Raw genomic sequence first — 24,277 nt, 5'->3', positions numbered from 1 at the left:
CTTCTTTTAAATTCTTAGGATTCGGCACAACATAAATTTAATCACTAAGCCTATTTTTAATCAGAACAAAGTCGACGATAATTAATGAATTTTAATGCGATGTAATATTAACTGAAGGAAAAGATGCAATTGCAGTTCCGGGGACATGAATGAAGGACATTATTTTGTAACTAACAGTTCCTGCTGAGATTTTCCTCGAAGAAACTTTATTTTGTTGTTTACAAATATGATACTGATATTGCAATATCGTAAATGGCGAAGACTATCTCGAATTTTCTTAATCCAGTTTTTGGAAAATTCGGAGAAATTTTTTTTGGAATATTAGCATATCAACTCTTTTAAAGCGAACCATCCTTTTGTCATTTTTTGGTTCTTCGAATAAGTTAAATGTTGATATTCAATGGGTCTTTTTATTTATGAGTTATCAAAAATAATGAAAGAATGTCAAAAAGATATGTACAGTCAAAAGCTTTGACATCTTTATCAGCTCTTTCTGAGGTATTTGCTCTGCAAGTTACTTCTTTCTATTAACGGTCCCAATTGCCGATCCAGTTACAGATGTGCAGCAGCAACAAAACTGGCTACTGATTGGTGCTAATTTCGGTACGGGTATACAATCTGCAAATAGAGCCAAGCATAGAAATAATTTTCCAATTAAAATAATATTTCTCTATATTTGAATAGTTTCGAAAACAAACATACTTGTTGACGCACTTTGCGGTGAACAAATTATGCACGCTGTACAGGGCGACATATTGTTGTTGACAGTATTGTCAAGTGGTATTTGAATTACTTGTAAGCCTTGTAAGCCACCGAGACCTTGCAAGCTAGCGAGACTTTGAAAGCTACCAAGATTCTGTAAACCACCGAGACCTAAACTCTCCAAACCAAAACCACTAAGACCACCTGAACTAAGAAGTCCGAAGTTACTTAGCTGTTGATCAGTTCCAAGTAATCTGTTTCCGAGCGATGAACCAATTGCAGCACCTCCAGCCCAGTATGGGATTTGTCCTGGTAAAGCTGTCATGGCTGAGGTCATTGAAATATAGAACAAAAAAGAAAACAAGCAGATGATTCTTGCCATATTCTGAAACTGTGCTCAGAAATAAATTGTGACATGTTTTTTTTTTTTTTTTTTTTTTTTTTTTTTTTTTAAAAAAAATTTCCTGGCTGCAAAGAAGTTAAACATTAAGCTGAAGAGGAAAAGAGATCGGAGAAGTTTCCTCCTACAGAATTTTTTGGCTGAAGCCTTAAATAAAGTAACCATTTAAATCAAATTATAAAAATTAAAAATTAATTTCAATTGATAATGTAGACTTGAACCGTATAGAATTCAAATTTACTTAAAAGTGTGGTGGAGTGAATGGATAACTAACCGATCAAAAAGAAAAAATTGTAAGTGTCGCAGTGCTTTATCTATGTGCAAATTATGCTCAGTCGAATAGATGGAAATGATTTTGTTTACCGAGCGGTTTTTAGCTGAGAAATTTTAGCCGTATTACGATTCTTCCAATCGAAATACATTCATTAAATAAACAACTTAAAATCTATCTAAGCTAATTTGTAAACTCCGTTTAGTAGAATGACGCGAAGAACTAGCTTTGAAATTTAACTATCCATCTTGCCTTACTAGATTTTGCTTCGCGAACCGGTTCAGCAAGACACATTCTTGGCCCAGTTGCCATTTTTACTTGAAAAAAAAAGCACTTAAAGTTAGATACTGTCTTAACTTTAGAATTAAGACAGTATTTGATTCTCAAAAAGAAGAAAATAACTTGAGAGATTAAACTATTATTCCAGATTGCCGTACTAATTTTAATATTTAATTATTTATTAAGTACGAAGTCATTTTTATCTTTTTTCAATTAAAAAATGAGTTTTGTGCAGTATAATCTATTCATTCAATTATGTATCGTAGCTGAAATTCTCTTCCCTGAAGGTATTTAGTGTTAAACTTTACCAAATTTTTAATTTCTCTAGAATAGATTTCTTCAGTTAAAAATTTTGTAAAGGTGCAGCAAGACTGATACTTCTTTTCGGTGTTCCACACTGAAATTGCCTTGATATTGCTAAAACGATGTGTATTGAGTTGGAATCATAGTTACCTAAAAAGTATGGCCACATTTTTTCAGTTGTCTTGAAACTTCTACTTAACTTCAACAGCAAATAAATTTATAAAATCCTTAAATACAAAGCAACAATAATTGAAACTCATCGAAATTTTCGTGTTTTCGAAAAAGAAAAATAAATGTTAAAATTTTCGAAAAATAAACTTCAAAAAGAAAGTATAAAGAAAGTTGCAATTTGGAAAAAACTTTGATTGGGAAAACGAACCGCAATAAAATTTTCATCTCACTAACATTTTGGTTCGGATATTTTGTGGCTCTCGAGAATATTTTTCATCATGCGGCACGCCATCTGTCAATAATCATTTCAACATTCCCTTGCTGTAGAATGATTTTCTCATTTTGGACATTTATCAGTGCACGGGTGGGACTGATTTCTTTTTATCGCGATTTGGAAGCAAACTAATCAAATGCAATTCACCTAATTATTCTTTCCGAGTATTGCAAGTGTGTGATTTTGATGCTAAAATAGTATCTCATCGATTGGTTAACTGACTGATTAATAAAATGGGCTAAAAAACAAGGGTGTGAAAACTAGTCTCTTTTTTTGAAACCAGTTTTACTAAAACTAGTCTCTAATTCATTCATTAGTTTGCAATGGTTCACTCTTCGTCACCCTTTCTTGGCTTCAAATCTTCCTAAAAAAAATCTTCAGATAGCAAAGCAGGATAGTTTATTTTTAAAGAATATTGAAATCAAATTTATTTAAAAATTTGAAATCGAATTTTTGTTTTCAATCAGCTTTTCTGATTGAAAACAAAAGTTACGCAGAAAATTTATTTCTGTATAAATACATTGAAATATTTGTATAGAAATGACTTAGTTAGCCCTTCATTACTACAATTCTTCCTTGTTTTTTAAATGATGGTGGAGAGAGAAGGAAAGGAGAGGAACATCGATTGTCCGTTCATTTGTCATCTATAAAAGGATATATCTCATCTTCCTGCTCAGGCTTATTTGCTTGTACTATCCTCTTTACACAAGAATGCTTTCTTGGCACACTTTGATAGCAAAGCTAAAATTTCAAATGGCAATATCTCTGCTAAACAGATGCATTGTTTATGCCAGCACAAATTCATATTAGAAAAGCGAGAAGCATTCTGATAACCTTTATTCTATGTTAGTCTCCAGAGAATTCAGATTCTCGAGCTTGCTAATTCAAATGAGAATGTATGTCATTGCATGTGTATGTATATATCCATGTCTGTATATATATATGTGTGTGTGTGTGTATGTGTGTGTCGTTGCATTGTTAGATTTCAGTGATGCTGTTTATTTATGTTGTTGGCCGTAGTGGTAGAGAGATAGCTTTTTCGTAGGTTTAAAAGAAAAGGAAGGGCCCAATCAAGGCGAGATATATTCTATCTCATCTCCAAGCGTATAGGCCACTTTCGCTGATAAATGGAGGAGGATTTCTTCTCTTTCATCTTCTTCCGGCCTAGTAATCAGACAGCTTCTCCTATTTCAGCCCAGTTAATTAGCTCCATGGCACGAAGAAATCATCGAAGATCAAAGGTCACTCGAGTGATTAACCTTATCAAACGAATCATCGCATTCTTTTTTTCTCATGTTGGATTATGCGCGCTGGTTAGTATGGAAGTGTTCTACAATATATTTTTATGTTTGGTATAAACGAAGGAAGAAAATGATTTAATGTCGAGAATCCAGTGAAGGTCATCCAGCGTATAAATCTTGATTAAATTTGGCGCTGCTGCTGATCTTAAATGCAGTCCTGATTACAGTATGATCGCGCTACTATTTAGGTTATTGGGTACGCGTTACTTGGCGCAGTTGTGTTTCGAGCAGTAGAAGGACCGCATGAGACGTTCATACAGGGCCAGGTGACAACGGCAAGGCAAAAAGCTGTCAATATCGCCTGGAACGCTACTTTTAGGTATTTATCATTGCATCCAACCCAGCAGGACATAATGCTAACAGTAGAGCCACGGAAGTATCTTATAGATACCGATGCAGTGGTCTGATCAAAGGAATGTCGTTGATGATTTCATCTAAAGCAGCGATTAATCGACTTCTGTGGATTTTTCAAAATCACTGCACCAAGTATTGAAACTTTTCTGTCGTTGAATTTGGAATTCAAGGAAATACCAACTTAGGGTCAACAAATTGGATCGTGCACAATGGGAACGTACAGTTCATGCTCAAGTGCGACGATTTCAACGTAAGTGTATGTGGGCAATCAAACGTGGTTATGACGGAAAGGTTGGTAAATTCGAGCACTAGAATTTTTTGACATCTTCTTGGCATTAATTTACTTTAACTCGAGTTTTATGACTTAAAAGTAAAGTAAATGTGCACTTGGACTTGTTCTAAAATTTCAGAAAATAACTTTAAGCTAATGAATTAGAAGTATTTTAGGAATATGGTTTATCAGCTCAATGGACATTCACCGGAGCCTTCCTTTACTCTTTAACAGTTATAACAACTATTGGCTATGGTAATACATCTGCTAAAACGTATTTCGGCAAAACATTAACTATTTTGTTCGCAATTATCGGTAAATTGTCATTATCTTCTTTCTTATTGTTTTCCTAATTTTCATTGAAGTGTGTTTGCATTTTCTCTTCAGGAATACCTATAATGTTACTTTTCTTAACGAATATCGGCGATGTTATGGCAAAAATTTTTCGGTTTTTCTACGCACGTTCAATACGACTCAAATATCGCCTTATTTTGTGGCACAAACGGCGTAAAGCTGCAGAATTGCGCCGTGCTAACTCTCTTGTTTCTCGACTGACTAGAGTAAGTTAGTTCAAAAATTGAAACAAAAAATTCTTTAAATCACTGAATCCATAAATTTATAAAATGTATTTCCTGTATGATATTGTAGGATGTAAATACAGACTTGTCAGGAGATTCGTTTCGGCTTAGTTCCGATGTACAAGATTTGCTGACAGCTCGTGCACAGATTGAACAACTTGAAGTAATCACTTTATTGTTTTTTTTTTTTTTTTTTTCCTAGTTATGAACTGCTAAAATATGACTGAGAAGCCAATATTGAGAAGGGATATTGTTTGTGACTTCAGAATCGGCTGGAAAGTGAATGCTTAATTTAGAAATCAACTTAAGAAATTATTTAAGGAGTTTCCTTAAGTAAATCAGATTAAGATAATAAGTAGATATGAAATGATGAAATAAATAAAAAGTTAAGGTGAAGGAGAGTGTGGAAGCACAACTACAACGTATATCGGTCCCACTAAGTTTGGTATTCTTTACAATGTTTGCTTATCTGGTGGCTGGTTCGGTATTGTTCTGTCTCTGGGAAGGATGGACATTCCTCGACAGTTTCTACTTTTGTTACATTTCTTTGACTACCATTGGTTCTTTATCTTTTTTAAATCATTTGAAAATTTGAAACCTCTCATTGAATTCTCCTAATCTTGTTTGTTAGATTTTGTGCAGAGTAATCAGAAATTAATTCTTATATTGATAAGAAAAATATTTTATTAAAGTTTCTTCAACGTTTGCAGGAAAATATGAACCTTCTGAAGTTCATTAAAAAAAATTTCTTATGTTTCATGGAAAAACTTTCAAAACATTCTTTAGGATCCTTCAGATTGCTCACAGATTAAATTTAAAATGTTTATTTATGCTTCCAGTGATTATACCAAAATTTTGCTCTTTACCTCATTTTCAGGATTTGGTGACAAATTTCCTGGTGCATCAGTGGGAAACGATAAGGATGCACAAAAGAAGCTTGTGATAACTTCAGTTTATCTTCTATTTGGGATGGCTTTACTAGCGATGTGTTTTAACTTAGCACAAGAAGAGGTCATTTTAATTCATAAAATCATAACTAGCTTTAGAGAAGTTGAATAAGTGGGGGGATTGAAAATAAAGTTGTAAGTTACCCTTACAGTCAATTCACTGGGAATTCCAGGTTGTGAATAAAGTCAGCTGGTTGGCTAACAAATTTAAATCACGCGATGACGAGGATTACGACTAGTCATACTTCTAGTGATCATGATACTGGTCGACCGTATGAAATACTTCAGTGACTTGAAAGGTTACGCATCAGTTTTGTTCAAAGACGGATGAAGCTTTCTTATAATTTACTAAAGCCTGACATCATTTAAAAAGCTTTGTTTTAGATACCTACTTTTCTGTCACGTATGTTCATGCAGAATTTGTGGATTTGTTTATAATAACATAATGCAAAATAAAATGAATGTACGATTTTCTTCTACATCTATTGTTCTTGTTCTTCGAGATGGTTGACCTGAAAGAAGGTTTTGAAGCCGTCACAGTTAAATGGCAGATACATCAAATCAACAGATTGAAAACACAACTCAAACCATGCTTTTTCATAATATTTTCATCAGTGAAAATAAGCAGCAATGTCAGAAATTTTTCAAGCAAAAATTCATTACATAGCTTGAGATAAATTTTATGCTGCAAACCAAACCGAAATTTGAATTTAAAATTTAAATACCTTGTTTATAATAACATTAATTGGCCTTATTTTGGTTGGCTTACGGCCTTCCGATTTCTCGTTTCGAGGTTTATACTTGTCATCACAGCTAATCATTTGCTTAGCAGCATGCGTTTCGCTCTATAGTTTCATATTTTATTAAGCATTTTTTCGATTGTTTCGGAAATTTTTTTAGATATGTTGACGTATTAAATTAATTATAATGCCTAAATCACTTTTACTTAATTTCAGATTCTTTCCATTGCAAGTATGCTGCCTCACGAATAAGTCTTTGTAAAATAAAAGTCTTTTATCGGACATTTCACCATGAACAATTTCGATAGCCGTTCAGACCACTGTTAGTATATCACGAAATCTCAATGCAATGCTCTCGCTTGCTATCGAGAGCATCCATACACCAATTCAAAATAATTTTACGAATAGCTAAGCGTCTTTTTTTAGCATAGTAACGGTCTAATTATTCAGTGTGATGTACTATTAATACGTAATCTTTCCTTATGAAAATCCGACTGTTCTACTTTCCGTTAAGCTGTTCAGTATTTAACATAATCCCATGTGAAGAAATTGAATTATGAGATACCTCGGACTCTTCCCAATCGAATTTCGCGGTAATGCTGGCATGTTTTCGTGCCGCTGCTCGCTTCAGCATCATCATTATGTATTCATAGTCTGGTGTATTTTGAAAATTCAATTCGTTGATATATTTTAAAATTTTGTGTATTTCCTCCGGCAAGCTTGCTATATGTTTCGTATCTTAAATATCAGCAACAAAAAATCAAAGGTTTATTGTGGCAAGAACGAGGACTGAAAATCGAGGATTAGAAACAATTTTGAGCTGATTCTTCAAACATTTAGTTGACCCGATATTTTAGATATAGGTCTGTTCAGCATTCTCCTCGTCACAAAAATGTATCAGTTTTCTTTGGTAGCAATAACAGTTTGCTCAATTTACAAATTTTGAAGTTTGAAATGTTTGATTCACAAGAAGTAAATAAACAAACATGTGCCAGCAAAGAGTCGCTCCTTCTCCTTACAAACAAGATCACGATCAATGATCTTCGACCAAGGGAGTGATGCATATTCCGTGAACTCGATCAACATATATGCCCATGATTCTAGGTCATCTCTTCGACATTGTTCACGTGAATAATGGCAGTTGCGTGATGCAAATCGTATTGTGCCAAGAAAGCGTACCATTTTCCGAGGTAACCTCAAAATATTTAGTACCATTCTCATCTCTCGATCGAGATTAACTTACTTCACTCTTCAAAAATATTTAAAATAGTTGCTACCAAACTTATTATACATCTTGTTTATTAATGATATTGAATTGATCTAATTTAACTTGTTAATAATGTTGGGTCGATCTAATCTAACCTGATCGCTTTGCTATGTTTCTCAATATATCGACGTGAAATGCCAAAATCAAGCACATAGATAATATTAGCTTTTTCTCTTAGACCAATCGAGAAGTTCTGTGGTTTAATATCTCGATGCAGATAGCCAAGATCATGCAAATCTTTTATTCCTTCCAAAGTTTGAAGACTTAATTTTATGGTGGTCGAGAGTCTAAATATTTTATCACACTATTCAATCATATTTATCACTGGATCTATTTGTAAATCTGGAAGTGATCGGGAGAGAAATGGGTTGCAAACAGTTTTGGGATGAATGGAGAGGAGAACGAAAGTAACTGTAGTGAAAAATTTATATGTGTTTGTAGTAGGTTAAGATGCTTCAGAAACTTCAACTTTCTGAAGCTTTCTCTTAATATACCTAATACTGGTGAGAAGAGAAAGGGCAAACGTGAAGTGTTTTTTAGGTTGTTGCTTTTGAAGTTTATCAACGCTGGTACCCACTAACTGCATCACAATAAATTTAAATGATTCCGTTCGTCCTGAGCAAAACAAAAAACAATGAATTTAGTGGATGAATAAATAAAGTCTATTTCATTATAATCTTCTACTATTACTTTTATCGATATGCTAAGTACTTCTTTATAAGAAATATTAAGAGCGCGGTTGTATTGCTTTGTGAATTTCTTCTAATATACCTAATACTAGCAAATAATTTTAGACATTTTAGTGATTCAGATCAATGACAACATGGATAATGAACCTCACCTCTATCAATCATTTTGATAAAATGTTTTCGTTTCTCTTCCGGCAGACTTTCAGATTCTTGCAAAATAGTCATTTCCATCTGTTTGCAAAATAAAAAAAAATGTTTTCATTTTCCGCTGGTTAATTGGGATTACTTTTTGGAAATCAGAAAGAAAAGTTATCGTAAATTTGAGGGGTCAAATTCTAATACGAAAAACACTTATTCAAAAAGTTTAATGAGTAATAAATGGTTAGGAAGTAGAACATGAAAAGATTTGGTAAAGGAGAAATTAGCACTGAAAGAAGCTTTCCTTTGATTATGAATAGTTAGTGATATTTTAGTAGTAAATAAACCAATGAGTATTGCTTTACAATTATCACGGATACTTTTCCTGGTAATAACTGAGAAATTTACTTTCAATCGATTGAGTATCTTCCCAGAGGTATTCGTTTCAGTTTTCAGAGCAAATATATCATCACCTCTTCCAGCCTCATCAACTTGTCGCACTTTGTAAACATCCCCAAAACCACCAGCTCCCAATAATTCAAGAACCTCATACCTAAAATGGGACTATCAGAATAATTGCATCATCGTTTGAAAGAAAAAAACCCAAGCTTTCCACAAGCTTTTCCACAATTTCTAAATGATAGCACTACCAAAAGAACAGCGCAGATATATTCTTTCCTTACTAATAAGCGTAAGGATGAATTGGAATTGCTGCAAAGACGGAGCCCCGAAAACTATGGAGGAACTTAACCTAGTATTTCAGAAGATGAAATTAAGGAAAGAATATCTTACATAAGTCATATGGTTTCATTAGCTGAAAGCTCAGGTAGGATAGGAAACCTGCTCTTATCAGTATTGATAATGACACCAATTGGCAGTTTCGATCTTTTTGCGGATGATTTGCGTTGTTTTTCTTTCTCCTTTTCTCTTTTTCTTTTTTCTTGTTCTCTCCTTTCCATCTCCTTTTTACAAAAAGAAAAAGACAAAAATTCATGTGACAGGCTTCGATATGTTCAGAATAACCATAACATATTATTAGATAGAACTGTCTACGATTCATCAACAAAGCGGACGATGTGTTCGATCCCTTAAACGTCACATGGTTTCATTAGCTCTTTCAGCACCTAAATGATTAAATGATTCAGCCCTAGGCATTTTAAAAAACCTAATAAAACTGTTCCTTAAAATGACATGTTACTTTTATGCTTTTATGAACTTACTAGTTTAAGTCGTGACCGTTCCTCTACTAAGTGTTCCTCAACTTGTCCTTCGTCCTCCTCATCGATGTCTATATCATCCCAATCTTCTCCTAAACTTTTACTTTGCTAATCTAAAATATTTCACCTCATTCACAACAGTTTGCATATGTAACAGGGGTTTTGAAAATAAAATTTGGCTCATTTCGTTATTCTTGAAAAAAATAAAACAAAAATTTCAAATAAAATAACAGACCGTACCAAACTTCACTTGTATATTTTATTTGTACAAACATATTTATACAAACCTAACTTCTTTCGCTTCATAGACATTGTTTCTGAATTATTTTCAAACTATTCCGTCCTCTGCAGTTCTAGGACGTTTACGGCGGACGAACACTACAAGTGACTGCTCCTCTCAGAGCACACCAACGGCTGTTTTATCAAGTTTAAGAAATGATAAATAATTAGCCACCAGTCTATTTATAGCTTACCTCAAGAGAAACTTCATGACCTCTGGACTATCAGAACTTCTGGATCTATCATTCCGATCCATCGCATATCAACATTCAAAAAACCGCTAAACATTTACGAAGCCTTAATCATCACTCGTAGCACCCGTAGTCAGACATGTTCTTTATCTCTAAGTCTCACAAACAATAATGTCAAAATTTCCCACTCATCATCTTCCAAACTTGCCATCTGGAATCCCGCAAATGCCCTCCCTTCAGGGCCTATATAGAAAGAAAAAAAAAAAAGAAAAAAACAGAACAGATTACGAGCCTATCAGAATTTTTAGCTATACTGCTACATGTATCATCGCATTTTTGAAATGCAAACTAAATCAATCCAATGAAATCAATGTAAAGATGTGGTATTGCTCTGAGTTGCCCAAATATTCCATTATTTAGGGACAGTTTTCTTTGCTTAAAATTTCTTCAACATTCTAACAATATTTAAGAAGCATAGAGTCACCAGAGCAAATATTTGTTTCGTAAAAGCCGAAAAAATAGTGCCATATGATGGTCACTAATGCAAGATACTGAAAACATAGTAATGTAGAAGTAGTGGCATAATGTTTTAAACATAATTTTTTGCATCAAAGTCATTAACTACGTGTAGTATACCACTTGAGTCAACTTAAATCAAAAAACTTCCGTAGCCCTGGTGACATGAATCGAATGAAGAGAGCAAGCTAATTTTTTGGTTAACAGCAACAAGCAAATTTTATGCAAAGAAATATCACTCATTCTCACTTCTCTCCCATTTACACGATCATTTCAAGTTGCTTCGCGTAGAATATTGTTTGTTTTGCAATTCTTTTGGTATCCAGCTGTTCTTTAGGAAGCGGCTGAAACTACTTTTTTGAAATGATTTCAACTAAATTAGCTGTTGGTATTCTTCGTAACTTATTAAGGTCTATAGTATAAACCGATTCCGATAAATTTAATTTTCATTTATTTCACAACAGAAAGAGAATTTACCCCAGACAATCCCTGTTCGAAAATATACGTGTTGTCCAAACTTTTCCAGGAGCGCTGCAACAATTATTTTAAATTTGAACTTTATTTCAAAAACATTTCGAAACGAAATGTCTTTTCTCTGGTCCAACTGCCTTTTAGCCTTTAACCTCTTCGGTTTTTTTTTTTTTTTTTGAGCAACATCTCTATTCAATATCTTGATGGCATTTGGACATAACAGTTTGGAATACAAAAAAATCTCATGACACTAGTTCATCAAAACCATTTTTACCCACTACGCTGTCAGTTGTTCGAGTTATCTCATTTTTGCAGTAAAGTATAAGAAATAAAACTAAAGATATAAAAAAACATATTATATAATTGAAGCAAATCCAAATCATATTTAATACCTTCTTTGCAAAGGGAATGACTTCACTGACATTGTTGAAAAGAAGCAACTGCGCAGCATCTTTCTGTGAAACTTTTTTGAAGGAACACTCGATGCATGAAGCTATCTCATCTCTGCAAATATCCACAAATGAAAGTTCTTCGCATCCCACTGCTGCAATTTGTAATGAGCTTTGCTTTTCATATCAGCGTCAAAATATATGTTAAAAAAGAGAAATAGCAGACCGTACTGTATCCATAGATATACGGATAAAAAGAGCATAATACGGACTGGGGATGTTTTTCTCTGTAAGAACAACCTGCAATAAAAATCACGCTTTATAAAACACTAGGCGACAACAATAATACTTATTTGGGCATTCAATACTGAACATATATAATTACAACCTATTAACACACAATAATACAACAAAACCTTCTCATAAAAATAACAATACCACATGAGTATAACACTGTCATGATTAGAATACCTTATTATAAACACCCTCCATGAGTGACTGTTCCAATTTTACCGGTGTTGTGATATATGGATTGTTCTGTTGAACATTTTGGTCGATCTGTTCCAACAACTGTAACAAAAATGAATGGAAAAATGTATCATTTTTTGATATATTTCATTGAATGAATTGCGAGATTTATTAAGTACATAATAGATGTTAAGACAAAAACGAAAAATAATGTGAGAAAGATTATGTTAAGACAAAAACAAAATAATGTGAGAAACGTGAAACATAATTCCAATCTCAGTATGTATAATAAACCACACGAAGTAATGAGCCAGACAAAAAATACTACATGGTTACTCATGTGCACGATGAATTGGAGAAAAAAAAATACCTGACTGTAAGTAAATTTAACGTACCATATGGAATTGTGCATGTTGATTGGTAGTTAAAAAGTACATCAAATTCAAACCAATCATTAGGAACTTATTTGGTGACTCTTCATTTGACCTAAAAAAGAAAATTTTAACTACAAAAATAAACTCACCAACTTTTAAATGATACAGATAAGAATATAAAGCTAAGACTTAGTATTTATTCATATTTTCAAATAAAAGCGACCTGTAACAATCGTAAAAATTCATCACAACACTGATCGCTTCATGAAAAGCTTTGAGATCCGATTGAAGCACCGCATAGAGGGCATCAATTTCATAAACATCTCCTACAAAAGAGAATTTCTGTGCGTGTAAATAAATTCATTTGAATAATTCAGCCATGAAAAAAAAGGGCTTACGATGTATAATATGTAGCGCAGCACTGCTTAAGTCTCTCAGCGTTTCTGGATTCTCCATCATTTTCTGAAATACAAAGAAAATTAAGTTATTCCAGAAGCTTTTTTTGAAATACTTCCCGACACAATAGAACATTCTGAAAAGTGCAGTAAGATTTCATAAGATCACCAACTAATTAATTTTATGGCAATCATTGCTTTTAGTATTAGCAGCCTCTAGATGATAATTTGAAAGCACCTAGCATATTCAATCACAACTTATCTTCATCGTATCTAGTTCCCTATTGAAAATAATTAGAATATTTATAAAACTTAGTAACAATGACCAATAATAATAATAATAATAATAATTAGTTCGACAGTGATTACCTTAACTTGTTTTAGTGCACTATTAACTGCAGTCAAGACCTTAGGCTCCTTATTCCATTCAGCTAACAATTTCTTGTGCACCGTCTCCATTTCTACAACAGTTCCCACTTAAAATTATTACAAAACACAAATTCTGATCGAGAATGAAAAGAAAACACCCGATAGGAAAATACCCAAACGGATCCTGAAAGGTGATATAGAACACAAGACCGTTATAAACACTAATAAGCACTGCATCGGATGAACTACAGTTTAAGACGGATAATAGACTTATCAGTAATTAGTATTCCGAAAATCTTTATTTTGTTAACACTATGGACCCAAACTCTCTAGAAAGTATTGAATGTAGGCTGCCAGATCATTTTATTCGTTAAATATAATGAGATGGTTGTTTACAGAAATATTTGTAAAAAGCAGTAAGCAAATGCGAAACTTCCTTGACAGAAGAATAATGTCAAACTGATCATGTAACTACTTAATAACTTGCTATTTCAAACAGAAATTAAAATATAATTTCCTTCGTTATTAAAAAAGAAAACACTCATTTCGATAATTCCAGATGGAATTTCCACCTTTCTAATCTAAAATCTTTATTATAAGTAAAATGTATTTTGAATATTTTGAAGTTCGTATTTCCATGTTATGAATATATTTCCATCGCAAATTCACGATCGGAATAAAGGCAACTTATTAAATACTCTTTTATTCATATCAGAAGACAAGATGCAAAAAGTGCAGATAGACAAGCTGTCCAATGCGAAGGATTACATGAATGTCACTTTAGATGGAAGGCACAGCTCATGTTTATGATCTCGTTTAAAAATTGCTATGATGTTTTCTAACATAAAGCCTAAAAAACGAAAATAGGTGAAAACATAAAAATTCATGCTAAAAACAAACGCAGAAAGGTAAACAAAACACAAAAAAATTCAAGAAATTCTACAATTCATTTCAGTATCCCAAAATATTTAATTAATATGCATATAAAAAGCACGAAACCCTAAAGTTTTGCTTTCATCGATTTGGCCAAGTGATTTATGGACTCTATCACATCATCCTCACCTATATCTCCAATAATTATCATTTTCCCAGGTCTGATGATCTGTAAATACTCCATAATTAGAATTCTCCATACTGAATCTGTGGTTCTCAAAAAAAAAAAAAAAAAATAAAATGGATGTATCTGGTATTTCATTTTCATTGTTAAAAACAACGGATGGATGTTTCGCAAACAAACCTATATTACCGAAGGCAAAAAAGTGACCGTTTCATAATGCGAAAAGGGATTGCAACGCAAGGCAATAAACAACACTATGGATTAAAAACACTTCATTCTTTTAATTTCTCCAAAAAAAAAATTTTTAAACGCATAACAGCGCACCTTTTTTGTTATAACTTGGCCATTGAGAATCTGTTCGAAAATATTCCAGTGCATCGCAATAATACAGATTAATTCTCGTTGACCAGGAACATAATCACCGTCAAAAGGTACTGCTATAAATAAATCCTTGGCTTTTCTCTGCTTTATTCTTTGTTTTGAGCTTTAAAAAATATGGATTATATATTTCAAATGTCGCCTTCAAAATAAAAATTCTGCCAGTTTACCATATCATCCTCAGTATAGTTAACATGAACACAAAATTCACTGGAAGATAAGATACTTGAAGTTCAACTTTTAATTTCGGACGATTATATGATGAGCAGAAAAAATCAACGGAAAAAGATTAACTCACTAAAACTATGCATATCCGTCCCGTTCATCAATATTAACATGAACATAAAAGAAGACGTCGGACTACCATGTATTTTCTGATTTAAAGCCTTCGCTACAACCTAAAAAGCGTTTCAAAACCTGATAAGCTTTTCTTCCCATCTAGCAAGAATCTGTAACAAATGTTATTTATCAAGATTCTTCAACATCTCACCAGTGTGTGAACACAAAACACTTCTCCCAAATATATTAACTCACATATCCAATATCCTTACAACTTCAAAATTAATTCAACCAGTAGCTCTAATAACTAATGTATTTGATACCGTTAACAATTCCATATATTCATTTTTCTTCTCATTTTCTAATTCCCATTTTGTCCCTGATATGCCTTCCTGAAAATAAGAGTTTTGCTTGATTACGACTTTTCATATAGGAAACTTCATAAACAGAGGATAAATCAGAACTTACTTTTCTCGCATTGTTCAATAGATCGGCCGTTACTTCTGAAATTGCATATAATAACCGGCAATACAACTTATGAGATTCAGTAAATAAAGTAATCAGAACTTAAAACCTTGAGAAAAAGCAATAACCTTGTATATTATCGAAATGTTTTGCTGATGTCATGTCAGTTATTGCAGTCCAGTTATCGGCAACTAAAATACATGGTGACGACACATTATAATTTAAAATGAATAAATGTTCTCACTTACAGTTCTTATTCGCTACACCAACTCATTTACCTCTTACTCATCGCTCGTTTTTGCTGCAGATTTAACAAAACGGTTTACAGAAGCCCTGAACTACTTATCCAACCACAGAACAAATAACAAAAAGCTTCAGATGACATGACCTGAGAATCTGAAAAGAGTAGGCAATATAAGTCACTGACAGCTGAACCAAAGAACAGATTATGTGACCACACACAGTCCTAACTGGATAGTTCCTGGTGATGTACAAAAATGTAAAAATTTGTACTGGGTCACCAGTACAAATTTTTACAAATGCTAGAAAACATGTGCACAGACTTACTAGTTTCCGCATTTGCAGCCGGCAAGACCATTCCTTTCGAACGATAGGCTTGAACTAAAAAGTAAGCTAATAAAATTAAGAGCTTGTAGTTGTACACAGCAAAAACCTCATTTAAACCAATTTACAACAACATCTTACTTATATCTTTCAAATGAGTGTTATTTACAGACTAGATCTTTCGATGAGAATAACATGCAAAAATTCTTGAATGATATTACATTTGCAAATGGCACAACATTTCCATGAAAAAAATGAAAACCTACTTTGTCCAAACCAACCAGCACCAGCTTCAAGAACTTTTCCAGTTTCTTGACAAGATTCATGTCCAAGATATATAACAAGTGGTACTACATATTCTGCTTTCAGAGAACGCAAACTTTCTTCAAGAAATAATTGTTCTGTCAGCCTTGACGATGCGGTAGGTATCACCACGTTCGAATGAATGCCGTATCTATTTCCTTCAATTGCTAGTGTGTGCGAAAGACCAATTAATGCGTTCTTAGCTAAAACTCAACCTGTATCATAGACAAATCATAGACAAAGTAACGGATTATTACAGATAAATAAAGTTTTATTAACAGTCACTATCATAGACAAAGTAACGGATTATTACAGATAAATAAAGTTTTATTAACAATTGTCAAACACTACTGATTTTCTATAATATTATAGTTTGTTTAAATTTAAATATTTTTATGTCACATACGTTTATCGTTTTACATTACCGCTTTACAGAAATTCTAGTTGCTGATTTGTTGTTGTATTAACCATTTTTTTTTTTGAATAAAGAAATATCCAAGTCCAAGAAATCGAGGAAAGAACAAAGAGGCAGAATTAATCCTCGCAGTTTTTATCACGATCAGAAATTACCGACAACTAGAATAAAAATACCTGCTGCATAATTTGCCTGTCCAAAATTGCCGTATATTGCAGAATTTGAAGATATGAAAATAATTCGTCCATACCCCTGTTTTTTGAAAAAAAACCAAGCCGCTTTGGTTACTGAATAAGCGCCTTTAACATGCGTTCTGTAGACTAAGTCTGCGAAAAATAATCGATAATTATGTAAAACAAAAAAATAATAAAAATGAGAAATAAAAACCAAAAGTAGAAATTATTCAGCAAAATTATAAGAAATTCTATTAAGTTCGTTATAGGACAATACATTAACTACATATCACAATTTGAACTAACAAACATCCCTAATTTTAGCAAATGCTTCATCACTTAAAGCTCTACCCATTACTATACCAATTGAAAAGTGTAAAAATATCCATTGAAATAAGACACAAGTTAACAAATCAAATAATTTCATTTCTCATCAAGTAACATTTTAATTAATAGTTAAATATCAAAAACAGGACAACCCCAGTCATTATCGCTCATGTTCTGAAAGGACTTGTCGAGTACAATTCCAGCATTATTAACAACAACATCTGAAAATTGAAGGCTCATGAAAATGAAGCTAACAATTTCAATCCTAAGATGAATTCTGATCTATAACTGATTACAGTTACCAATTAATGTTTAACCTTTTTTTAAAAATGCAAAACACCAAGTAGTCCAAGTTTCAATATCTTCAATTATAAAAATGAAGCTAACGAATTCAACTTGCTGATAGATTTCAACCACTTTAACATTTTTTTTTTCTATTTCTAAATGACCATTATTTATCACTCTGAAACATAATCCAACAATACACTGATAAATCGCATCCAAAAATTGTTGATAGCTCAGCATCATTTAGGAGTAAACCGGTTGTTGTTGGGAGAAATGATAAAGGCGACTGCCTACCTATTCGACCGAAATGTTCAATTGCTGCCTCGATGATTTTATGCCCATACACAACACTGTCAAAATTTGGAACCGCTTTGCCCCCGTGAAATTTTATTTCTGCTACAGTCTGCAAAAGTACATGAAATTTACACATTAATTAAAGTGAGCAACTTAAAAAAACAGGTAAAACTAGGTATACTAATAATTACTGCGGAAACGAATAGAATATTTATGGTGAAAACAAATCCAAGAATAATTAGGAACTTGGATAGTAATATTTTCTTAACTTTTTAACCAATAACGAAACACTATAAGTTTATCCAGAAAGAATAGCTGACCGTATTCGCAGATAGAGATCTCGCAAATGATCCATCTTGAGTGGTTCCGAGATCATTCACTGGAATGGAAGAAAACCATTCTTTTGAAAATTTTTGGACATGTGAAGCAAAAGCAAAGTACCGTGAGTAAAAACAAAATAGTATCGTAAACCGGGATTTTTCGAAATATTTCTTATGATAGAATGATCTTATTCTAAACTAATGTCATTATCCAGACAGATAGGACTGCTTCAAATTATATTCAGGTTCGAATTAGTACTTCATGTTAAGACAGTAGAATACTTTAAATCTAGCGATTTAAGCAACTTAATAAAAACTCGATATATAAAAACGGTTTAAAACAATTGAAATTACCAACAACAGACGCTCCCCTTTTGGCGAATTCAAGTGCGTAAGCCTTCCCCAAACTACCACCAGCTCCAGTGACAATAACTACTCTATCAGTGAAATTCAGATCCGGCATCAGCGTTATTTCTTTCCTGAAATTTATTCCAAACTTGCAAGGATTTATGTGAATGAACCCAATTCCAGCAGAAACTATCATGCCCTAAGAAAATTTGCAGAATCTCTAATATCATTAAACTGTAAAACACAGCAATTTCTTTCTCCTAATTCAAGTATAAAAAAGTGGCTGAAGAAGAGGTCAAATCGCAATACTATCAATGTTCGACATTTACACTTCCAAGCGATTTCTTCACAATGTCATTCGATTCTCAGCAGTATGTACTCTCGGGTATGACATTAAGCCAACTCCTTCATCTCTTGGACAAGGCAAGTCAACTCTTCACAGATCTGCAAACGCCTTCCTCCTCTTCCTACTTTTTTTATTACGGCCATTCCCTGAGGCCTCCATGCTTTCCAATCCCACAAAACTACGAGACATCCCATCACGTATCCAAAGGATTCGTACACCTGAAGATGAGGGTTGGATGGATGGATGGGTGGATGATGGCGGAAATAAGACTATAAGTGATTGGCCATTTCAGTGTGTGTCCTGATGATGACTCAGAAGGAGGAGGAAACCACTGGTGATGATGAGGACGACTTCTTTGGTAATCCGTTAAAGCATCTCATGTCTAAAGTGATAGCTGCCAAGAAGGGTGGAGGTGTAACCGGAACTGCCATAAATGACGTTAGAAAGGAAGGTATTTGTACTAATTATATTTTTTTTAAAACATTTTTATGCTTAAATTTAAATTGGTATTTGGATAAGAATAGCTACTAATTACTTATACTTTTACAAATCTTCGTGCTTAAATTTAAATTGGTGAATGAGGATATTCCTGATAAATTAGCTGTTATTCATCCACTTGAGTTGAATAACTAATTTTGTTACTTCAACAAGAGACTGTAATTCAAACTTTCATATGTCGCGTAAAGTATCACAAATGATGTCATACTTTAACAAGTAATTTTCATTACGGATTAAAACACGTTTTGTAACGAAAAAACGAACCATGTTTGATAGTGCAGGGAAAACTGGTAGATGAAATAGGAAATACATAAAAAATCTTCCCTTAACAATCTGGTATTTGAACATTATTTGAACAGAGAAGAACTACTGGATCCCATTTAATATGCTGTGATCGGTTTATTTATTAATTTTTTTTTTTTTTTTTTTGAACTCATAATTCCAGATTCGATCAAAAAAGATACAAGCAAGAAAAAGGAGAATACATTGGGTTAGTTATGTTCAATAAAAAGATTGCTGGTTACAGTTATCCAATTGACAAAACAAGCTTATGTTGAAATTCTATTCGGTATATTTTTCTCAGTCTCATATAACTGATAAGAAAGTTTTAATTTCTGGGTGTGACACGAGTAATAGTATGTAAATATCTCTCGAGATTTGAATTGTTTCTAAGTGCATTTGTTGTAGATGATCTAATCGATGACGACGATGATTTACTAACGTTAAAGGGAAAAAGAAAAGTAAGGGAAGATTGCGCTCTATTGAAAGTTGAACAAGAAATCAAACAGCTGGAAAATTTTTCCAATATTTCTGCTTTTCACTCATCTGGTTTAAGTCCTTTAATGGGCAGTTCAATGAAGAATGATATCAAAAGGTTGCGAATTACACAAATAAGTGGAGTGCGTCTATTTAGCAAGGAAAACCTAATGAATAGTTTGCAGATCAGAAGAATATTCCTTTTTTATAAAGTATTTTATGAAGTATTGTCACGCTTGCAACAGAGTTATTTCATGAAGTACATATAGTAATGGCCGCACAGTTTTGTTCCTTCTCTGGCGGATATTTGCTGGAAAGTCACATCTTTAAAATCTTGTTCTTTTTTTATTGTTCTTCAAATTTTTATAGGCAGAAGAAAGTTATGGATGACAGTAATTCTAATTCTCTTGGTAGTCCGTTTATTATTGATGGTGGTACTCTTGAAGCGGACGATAATATGTTTGCAAAAGAAAAAGTCTTTGTCGTAGAGCCACATTGCTCCATTGAAATCGGTGACCTTGAGAGCTGTGATACTTATATAAAACGTTGGAAAATGGTAAACATTTGTTGCATACGAAATTCTAGCTGGATTCAATTGGATTTATTCTCAGTGCCAGCTCTTATGTTCTTAATTCGATAACATAAGATGTGTAAAATTACTTTTTGTTAGCAGTATCCAACTTTAGTATCCACTATTGTTCAAACGATAGAAAATACATTTCTATTTTTATTTCAGGAGAAAAAAGGATAAAGTGTGCTGCTGAGAGGTTTAATCTGCATAATTCAATAAGTATTGTAACTTGAGATTAGTAGGGTCTTCGTAAAAAGCGTAATTTATAAATAATTTTCAGAGCGAGACATTTACGGACATCGTCAAATTGTATGCATCAAATTGGTCTTGTTCACCGGAAAATGTAGTTTTATCACTAAGGAATGGAAAGAGGGTTTTTGCAGAAGACACTCCCAGCAGTGTTGCATTCAGTGAAAAAGATGTCAATTATTTATCAGTTTACAAGAACAATCAAAGTGGAAGTATAAATGTCAAATGGTTGCTGCCTGAACAAAACAAGCCTGTAATTACTGCTGTTCCAAGGGTATTTATTCGAAAAAGAAATAACCGAACTAATGTTTGAAAATATAGGGTTTCATTAGACTTTTACTTATTAAGGAATTGTGTTGATATATTCGATATATTGTTGTTATATGATTATAATTCTTTTCTTTTTTAGGATACTCCGTTCATGATTGTGAAGCGAGATTTCGCTGTCGATAATGGTTTGGATGAAGAAAAACTTACATTAATCTTTGACGGCAAACGTATTAGTCCGCAAGAAACTGCGGACACATTGGGGATCGAGGATGGTGATTGTGTCGATGTTTACATGAAGTGATCTCATTTTGACTATCCTAATTTTATAGCAATTTGCTTGATTCAGGTCATTTTATTCATTTGATTTGTGTCACTGATTCATTTCTAGTCTTGTTACTTTCATTGAATAAATATGTATGAAGTTGTTTTTGCAGAATCATTCATAACAGTTGTATTTCACACCAGTCAGTTATGTTACCAGACTTCCATAATTATTATATATATATATATATATCCTGAGTTTAACCAACACCAGTAAAGTCCGATGTAAATTCGGCACATAGGCTGCCTTTTGTTATTGTGAAAGCACATGTGTGAATATGAAAGCGAAATTCAGTGTAAAGTTTAATATGGGTAATATTATTCGAAGTACAAATGCAATGTTGAGCCTGAAGATTACGTCATTACACAAAAAACTATTTGTAAATTTCAGATGAAGTCAGTAAAACGACCAGTAAGCATACGGAGACTATCGCGCTTATTAAGACTTTGTTTATTTTTTTAACTTTGTCATGGGAGCTTTTTGATTTTCCGTAATGTTAAGGTAGTTCACGCTAGTTTCAAACTTGTTTGTCCACTCATTGTCACAATCTCCATTTCGTTAATGCGGACTATACAAGTGCAGGCTTCATTAAAGCGTGGAATCCCTAAATAAAAAAAAATTTGCTATTATACAATTGGAAATGTTCATAACGCAGAAGATGTAGTGGTTGTTAATTTCACCGCATCTATCTGACTTCAAAAACTTGATATCGTTGGTGAGTTTCGTTCGACCTATGCATGGATTAGCAAGCCCATTGGCAAGATGATTTCATGAGCTGAAAATCAGCATCTTGTCCAACTTACTTTTTTTTTTTGTAGATTCGGAAATGACCGCAATGATTTTCCGACACGAGAAACTGCATACCGATTTATTCCAATATTTATGGATACCCGTGAGTACTACACGATTGTATAACACTGCTGCTAGCCAACCTTGCACTGAACAACGCGATTTATACCAAACACTTGGTGTTGAGTCATCTGCTACGACAAAAGAAATCAAGGCAGCTTATTATGAACTGTCAAAGATTTATCATCCAGACAGGCATGATGGTGAACAACAGAAGAATTTGGCTGCTGAAAAATTTCTACAGGTACAAGCTACATTATATGCTTTTCAGTTATTTCTATAATTTGTTAAGATCACCATGAGAAAGTTTTTTCTCTGGCTGTGGCAGTAATGCTTCGAGAACTTGCACTGTTTTTTATTGACTAGACATCACTGTTATTTACCGAGAACATTTAATTATTATACTTCAGGTAGCGGAAGCATACGAAGTTCTATCATCCGATAAAAAACGAAAGGCTTATGATAAGAAATGTCAAGAAAGCTGGCTACAGACACCGACCGGGAGTTGGCCCACGCAGATGAGAGTGAAAAAAAACTTTGAGGATTTGGGATTAGATTACAAAACCTTCGAGGACTTTCAACGTAGTGTGAATACTAGGTCAGTAACGTAAATACTAGGTCTCAATCTACTCTCACAACTGAAAATTCCATTTTTAGTTAATTTTTCAGGAAACAACGGACTAGACACGATCACTGGCAAATGCCTGATGAATTTTTTGCTCATTTCGGCAATCCTCGTGAATTCACTAATACTTTTCGTCCGCGAACACCAAATTATTTCTCCTATAGTTATAAGGTCATCAAGAAGTTAAAAATTTTTCACTATTATGAGATTTTTTTTAAAAATAGTTCGAGGTACATCTCACATTTCAGTATGTAAGATGTACCTATAACACATTTTCAAGACATTGTGAAAAAAAGAGATGATTTGCAATACTCGGCAGGCAAGCCACATTAAAATCATTGCTATATGAATGCAGGATTTAAAACGAGATTAATTCAGGATCCAATGCAGCGACAGCGTGAAATAAGAGAATGGCAGATTTTGAAGGAAATTGAAGAAGAAAAACGGAAATCCAAATATAAAACACCAGTCTTTGTAGTGATGGAGAGAGAACGAAGGAGGCGAGAACTAAAGGAAAAAAGAGCAACTAATATTTTACTTCTGGTTTTTGGATGCTTGTCGATATTAACCTATATCCGTTTAGTGTAAGATACTGTAGTGCTATAAATTGTAGAAAATATATCAAGCTGAAACAACGTCAAATTTTGTTTTTTTACGTAAACTTCCTCCATAAAACTTCCATCCATTTACTTGGTTGCATTTTCCTTCTTTTATAACACGGAAATAGTAATAATTTGATACATACCATTTTGGCATTAACTGCCAAAATTAACTGGGAGTTTTTGAGTTTGAACTTCGCTTAACTTCATTATTTGGCCAAAGGACTTGTTATAAGCTTCGAAATCAAATAATCTTGGCTTTGGCAGCACGATTCATTAACAGTAAATTATTAAATCAGATGACTATTAAATATGTTCACAACTATACTTCTAACAATAGTTAAGTGTTTCACTTATTATTGTCACTACTTAATATGAAGTCCGGAACAGATAGCTTGTGCAATGTTCTCAAGTCGAACAAATTCGTCACTCATAAGAACAAATCCAAATTTCAAGATGTTGTCAACAAAGTATTTGCATTCTTCCCCACAACACATTACCCAAATAGCGATCCACTCATCTAGGGACAGACTCCGCGGTAAGGGAATCCCCGACCAGCATCTTGGGTTGCCACAAAGCTGCATCCATACTAAACATTATTTTTACCGGCCATCCCCTGATCCTTCTGTA

At 33.3% G+C, this 24,277-nt stretch overlaps 8 protein-coding genes across 12 annotated transcripts; 3 read left to right on the top strand and 5 right to left on the bottom strand.

Moving 5' to 3' along the window:
* Positions 1 to 670: 670 nt before the first annotated feature.
* On the bottom strand, positions 671 to 1,039 carry Bm10861 (Uncharacterized protein; the record flags this gene model as incomplete). Its single annotated transcript, XM_001900380.2, has 1 exon — positions 671 to 1,039. The coding sequence occupies one exon, from the start codon at positions 1,037 to 1,039 to the stop codon at positions 671 to 673; it is 369 nt and encodes a 122-aa protein (XP_001900415.2).
* A 956-nt stretch (positions 1,040 to 1,995) lies between these two features.
* Positions 1,996 to 2,418, bottom strand: Bm17383 (Uncharacterized protein; the record flags this gene model as incomplete). Its single annotated transcript, XM_043076983.1, has 2 exons — positions 1,996 to 2,105; positions 2,361 to 2,418. 2 exons carry the CDS (start codon positions 2,416 to 2,418, stop codon positions 1,996 to 1,998), a joined length of 168 nt encoding a protein of 55 aa, XP_042932917.1.
* A 1,193-nt stretch (positions 2,419 to 3,611) lies between these two features.
* Positions 3,612 to 6,090, top strand: Bma-twk-48 (Uncharacterized protein; the record flags this gene model as incomplete). 2 transcript variants are annotated; one of them, XM_043076981.1, is made up of 9 exons in its annotated part: positions 3,612 to 3,713; positions 3,890 to 4,020; positions 4,241 to 4,346; positions 4,503 to 4,641; positions 4,714 to 4,886; positions 4,975 to 5,067; positions 5,296 to 5,464; positions 5,782 to 5,915; positions 6,025 to 6,090. In XM_043076981.1, the coding sequence occupies 9 exons, from the start codon at positions 3,612 to 3,614 to the stop codon at positions 6,088 to 6,090; spliced, it is 1,113 nt and encodes a 370-aa protein (XP_042932915.1). The 2 variants fall into 2 exon arrangements, with proteins under 2 accessions (XP_042932915.1, XP_042932916.1); XM_043076982.1 differs by lacking the exons at positions 3,612 to 3,713; positions 3,890 to 4,020 and having other exon boundaries at positions 4,314 to 4,346.
* A 243-nt stretch (positions 6,091 to 6,333) lies between these two features.
* Bm2780 (Uncharacterized protein) lies at positions 6,334 to 10,214 on the bottom strand (the record flags this gene model as incomplete). 2 transcript variants are annotated; one of them, XM_001900378.1, is made up of 11 exons in its annotated part: positions 6,334 to 6,363; positions 6,577 to 6,696; positions 7,157 to 7,329; positions 7,578 to 7,786; positions 7,954 to 8,145; positions 8,353 to 8,473; positions 8,700 to 8,778; positions 9,094 to 9,238; positions 9,526 to 9,647; positions 9,906 to 9,994; positions 10,190 to 10,214. In XM_001900378.1, 11 exons carry the CDS (start codon positions 10,212 to 10,214, stop codon positions 6,334 to 6,336), a joined length of 1,305 nt encoding a protein of 434 aa, XP_001900413.1. The 2 variants fall into 2 exon arrangements, with proteins under 2 accessions (XP_001900413.1, XP_042932914.1); XM_043076980.1 differs by lacking the exons at positions 6,334 to 6,363; positions 6,577 to 6,696; positions 7,157 to 7,329; ... (4 more) ...; positions 9,094 to 9,238; positions 9,526 to 9,647 and adding an exon at positions 9,774 to 9,809.
* Positions 10,215 to 11,148: 934 nt separating this feature from the next.
* On the bottom strand, positions 11,149 to 13,444 carry Bma-rpn-12.1 (Uncharacterized protein; the record flags this gene model as incomplete). The annotated part of the gene is made up of 9 exons (XM_001900377.1): positions 11,149 to 11,232; positions 11,366 to 11,419; positions 11,752 to 11,863; positions 11,975 to 12,048; positions 12,220 to 12,318; positions 12,612 to 12,702; positions 12,814 to 12,916; positions 12,989 to 13,052; positions 13,355 to 13,444. The coding sequence occupies 9 exons, from the start codon at positions 13,442 to 13,444 to the stop codon at positions 11,149 to 11,151; spliced, it is 771 nt and encodes a 256-aa protein (XP_001900412.1).
* Positions 13,445 to 14,354: 910 nt separating this feature from the next.
* On the bottom strand, positions 14,355 to 18,677 carry Bma-dhs-28 (Uncharacterized protein; the record flags this gene model as incomplete). 3 transcript variants are annotated; one of them, XM_043076977.1, is made up of 13 exons in its annotated part: positions 14,355 to 14,456; positions 14,736 to 14,848; positions 15,088 to 15,187; positions 15,392 to 15,460; positions 15,537 to 15,571; positions 15,662 to 15,724; positions 16,101 to 16,154; positions 16,364 to 16,603; positions 16,992 to 17,141; positions 17,468 to 17,536; positions 17,895 to 18,003; positions 18,215 to 18,273; positions 18,569 to 18,677. In XM_043076977.1, the coding sequence occupies 13 exons, from the start codon at positions 18,675 to 18,677 to the stop codon at positions 14,355 to 14,357; spliced, it is 1,272 nt and encodes a 423-aa protein (XP_042932911.1). The 3 variants fall into 3 exon arrangements, with proteins under 3 accessions (XP_042932911.1, XP_042932912.1, XP_042932913.1); XM_043076978.1 differs by lacking the exons at positions 14,355 to 14,456; positions 14,736 to 14,848 and adding an exon at positions 14,879 to 14,895; XM_043076979.1 differs by lacking the exons at positions 14,355 to 14,456; positions 14,736 to 14,848; positions 15,088 to 15,187; ... (1 more) ...; positions 15,537 to 15,571; positions 15,662 to 15,724 and adding an exon at positions 15,856 to 15,929.
* Positions 18,678 to 19,211: 534 nt separating this feature from the next.
* Bm5529 (Uncharacterized protein) lies at positions 19,212 to 21,553 on the top strand (the record flags this gene model as incomplete). Its single annotated transcript, XM_001900375.2, has 6 exons — positions 19,212 to 19,359; positions 19,852 to 19,896; positions 20,094 to 20,280; positions 20,532 to 20,718; positions 21,014 to 21,256; positions 21,392 to 21,553. 6 exons carry the CDS (start codon positions 19,212 to 19,214, stop codon positions 21,551 to 21,553), a joined length of 972 nt encoding a protein of 323 aa, XP_001900410.1.
* An 847-nt stretch (positions 21,554 to 22,400) lies between these two features.
* On the top strand, positions 22,401 to 23,636 carry Bma-dnj-18 (Uncharacterized protein; the record flags this gene model as incomplete). The annotated part of the gene is made up of 4 exons (XM_001900374.1): positions 22,401 to 22,667; positions 22,834 to 23,021; positions 23,093 to 23,219; positions 23,427 to 23,636. The coding sequence occupies 4 exons, from the start codon at positions 22,401 to 22,403 to the stop codon at positions 23,634 to 23,636; spliced, it is 792 nt and encodes a 263-aa protein (XP_001900409.1).
* Positions 23,637 to 24,277: the final 641 nt, after the last annotated feature.

Source organism: Brugia malayi (genome assembly GCF_000002995.4).
Source record: "Brugia malayi strain FR3 genome assembly, contig: Bm_v4_Chr1_scaffold_001, whole genome shotgun sequence".
Lineage (NCBI taxonomy): Eukaryota > Metazoa > Nematoda > Chromadorea > Rhabditida > Onchocercidae > Brugia > Brugia malayi.
The sequence above is the reverse complement of the archived record's forward strand: the minus strand, read 5'-3'. Positions and strand labels throughout refer to the sequence as shown.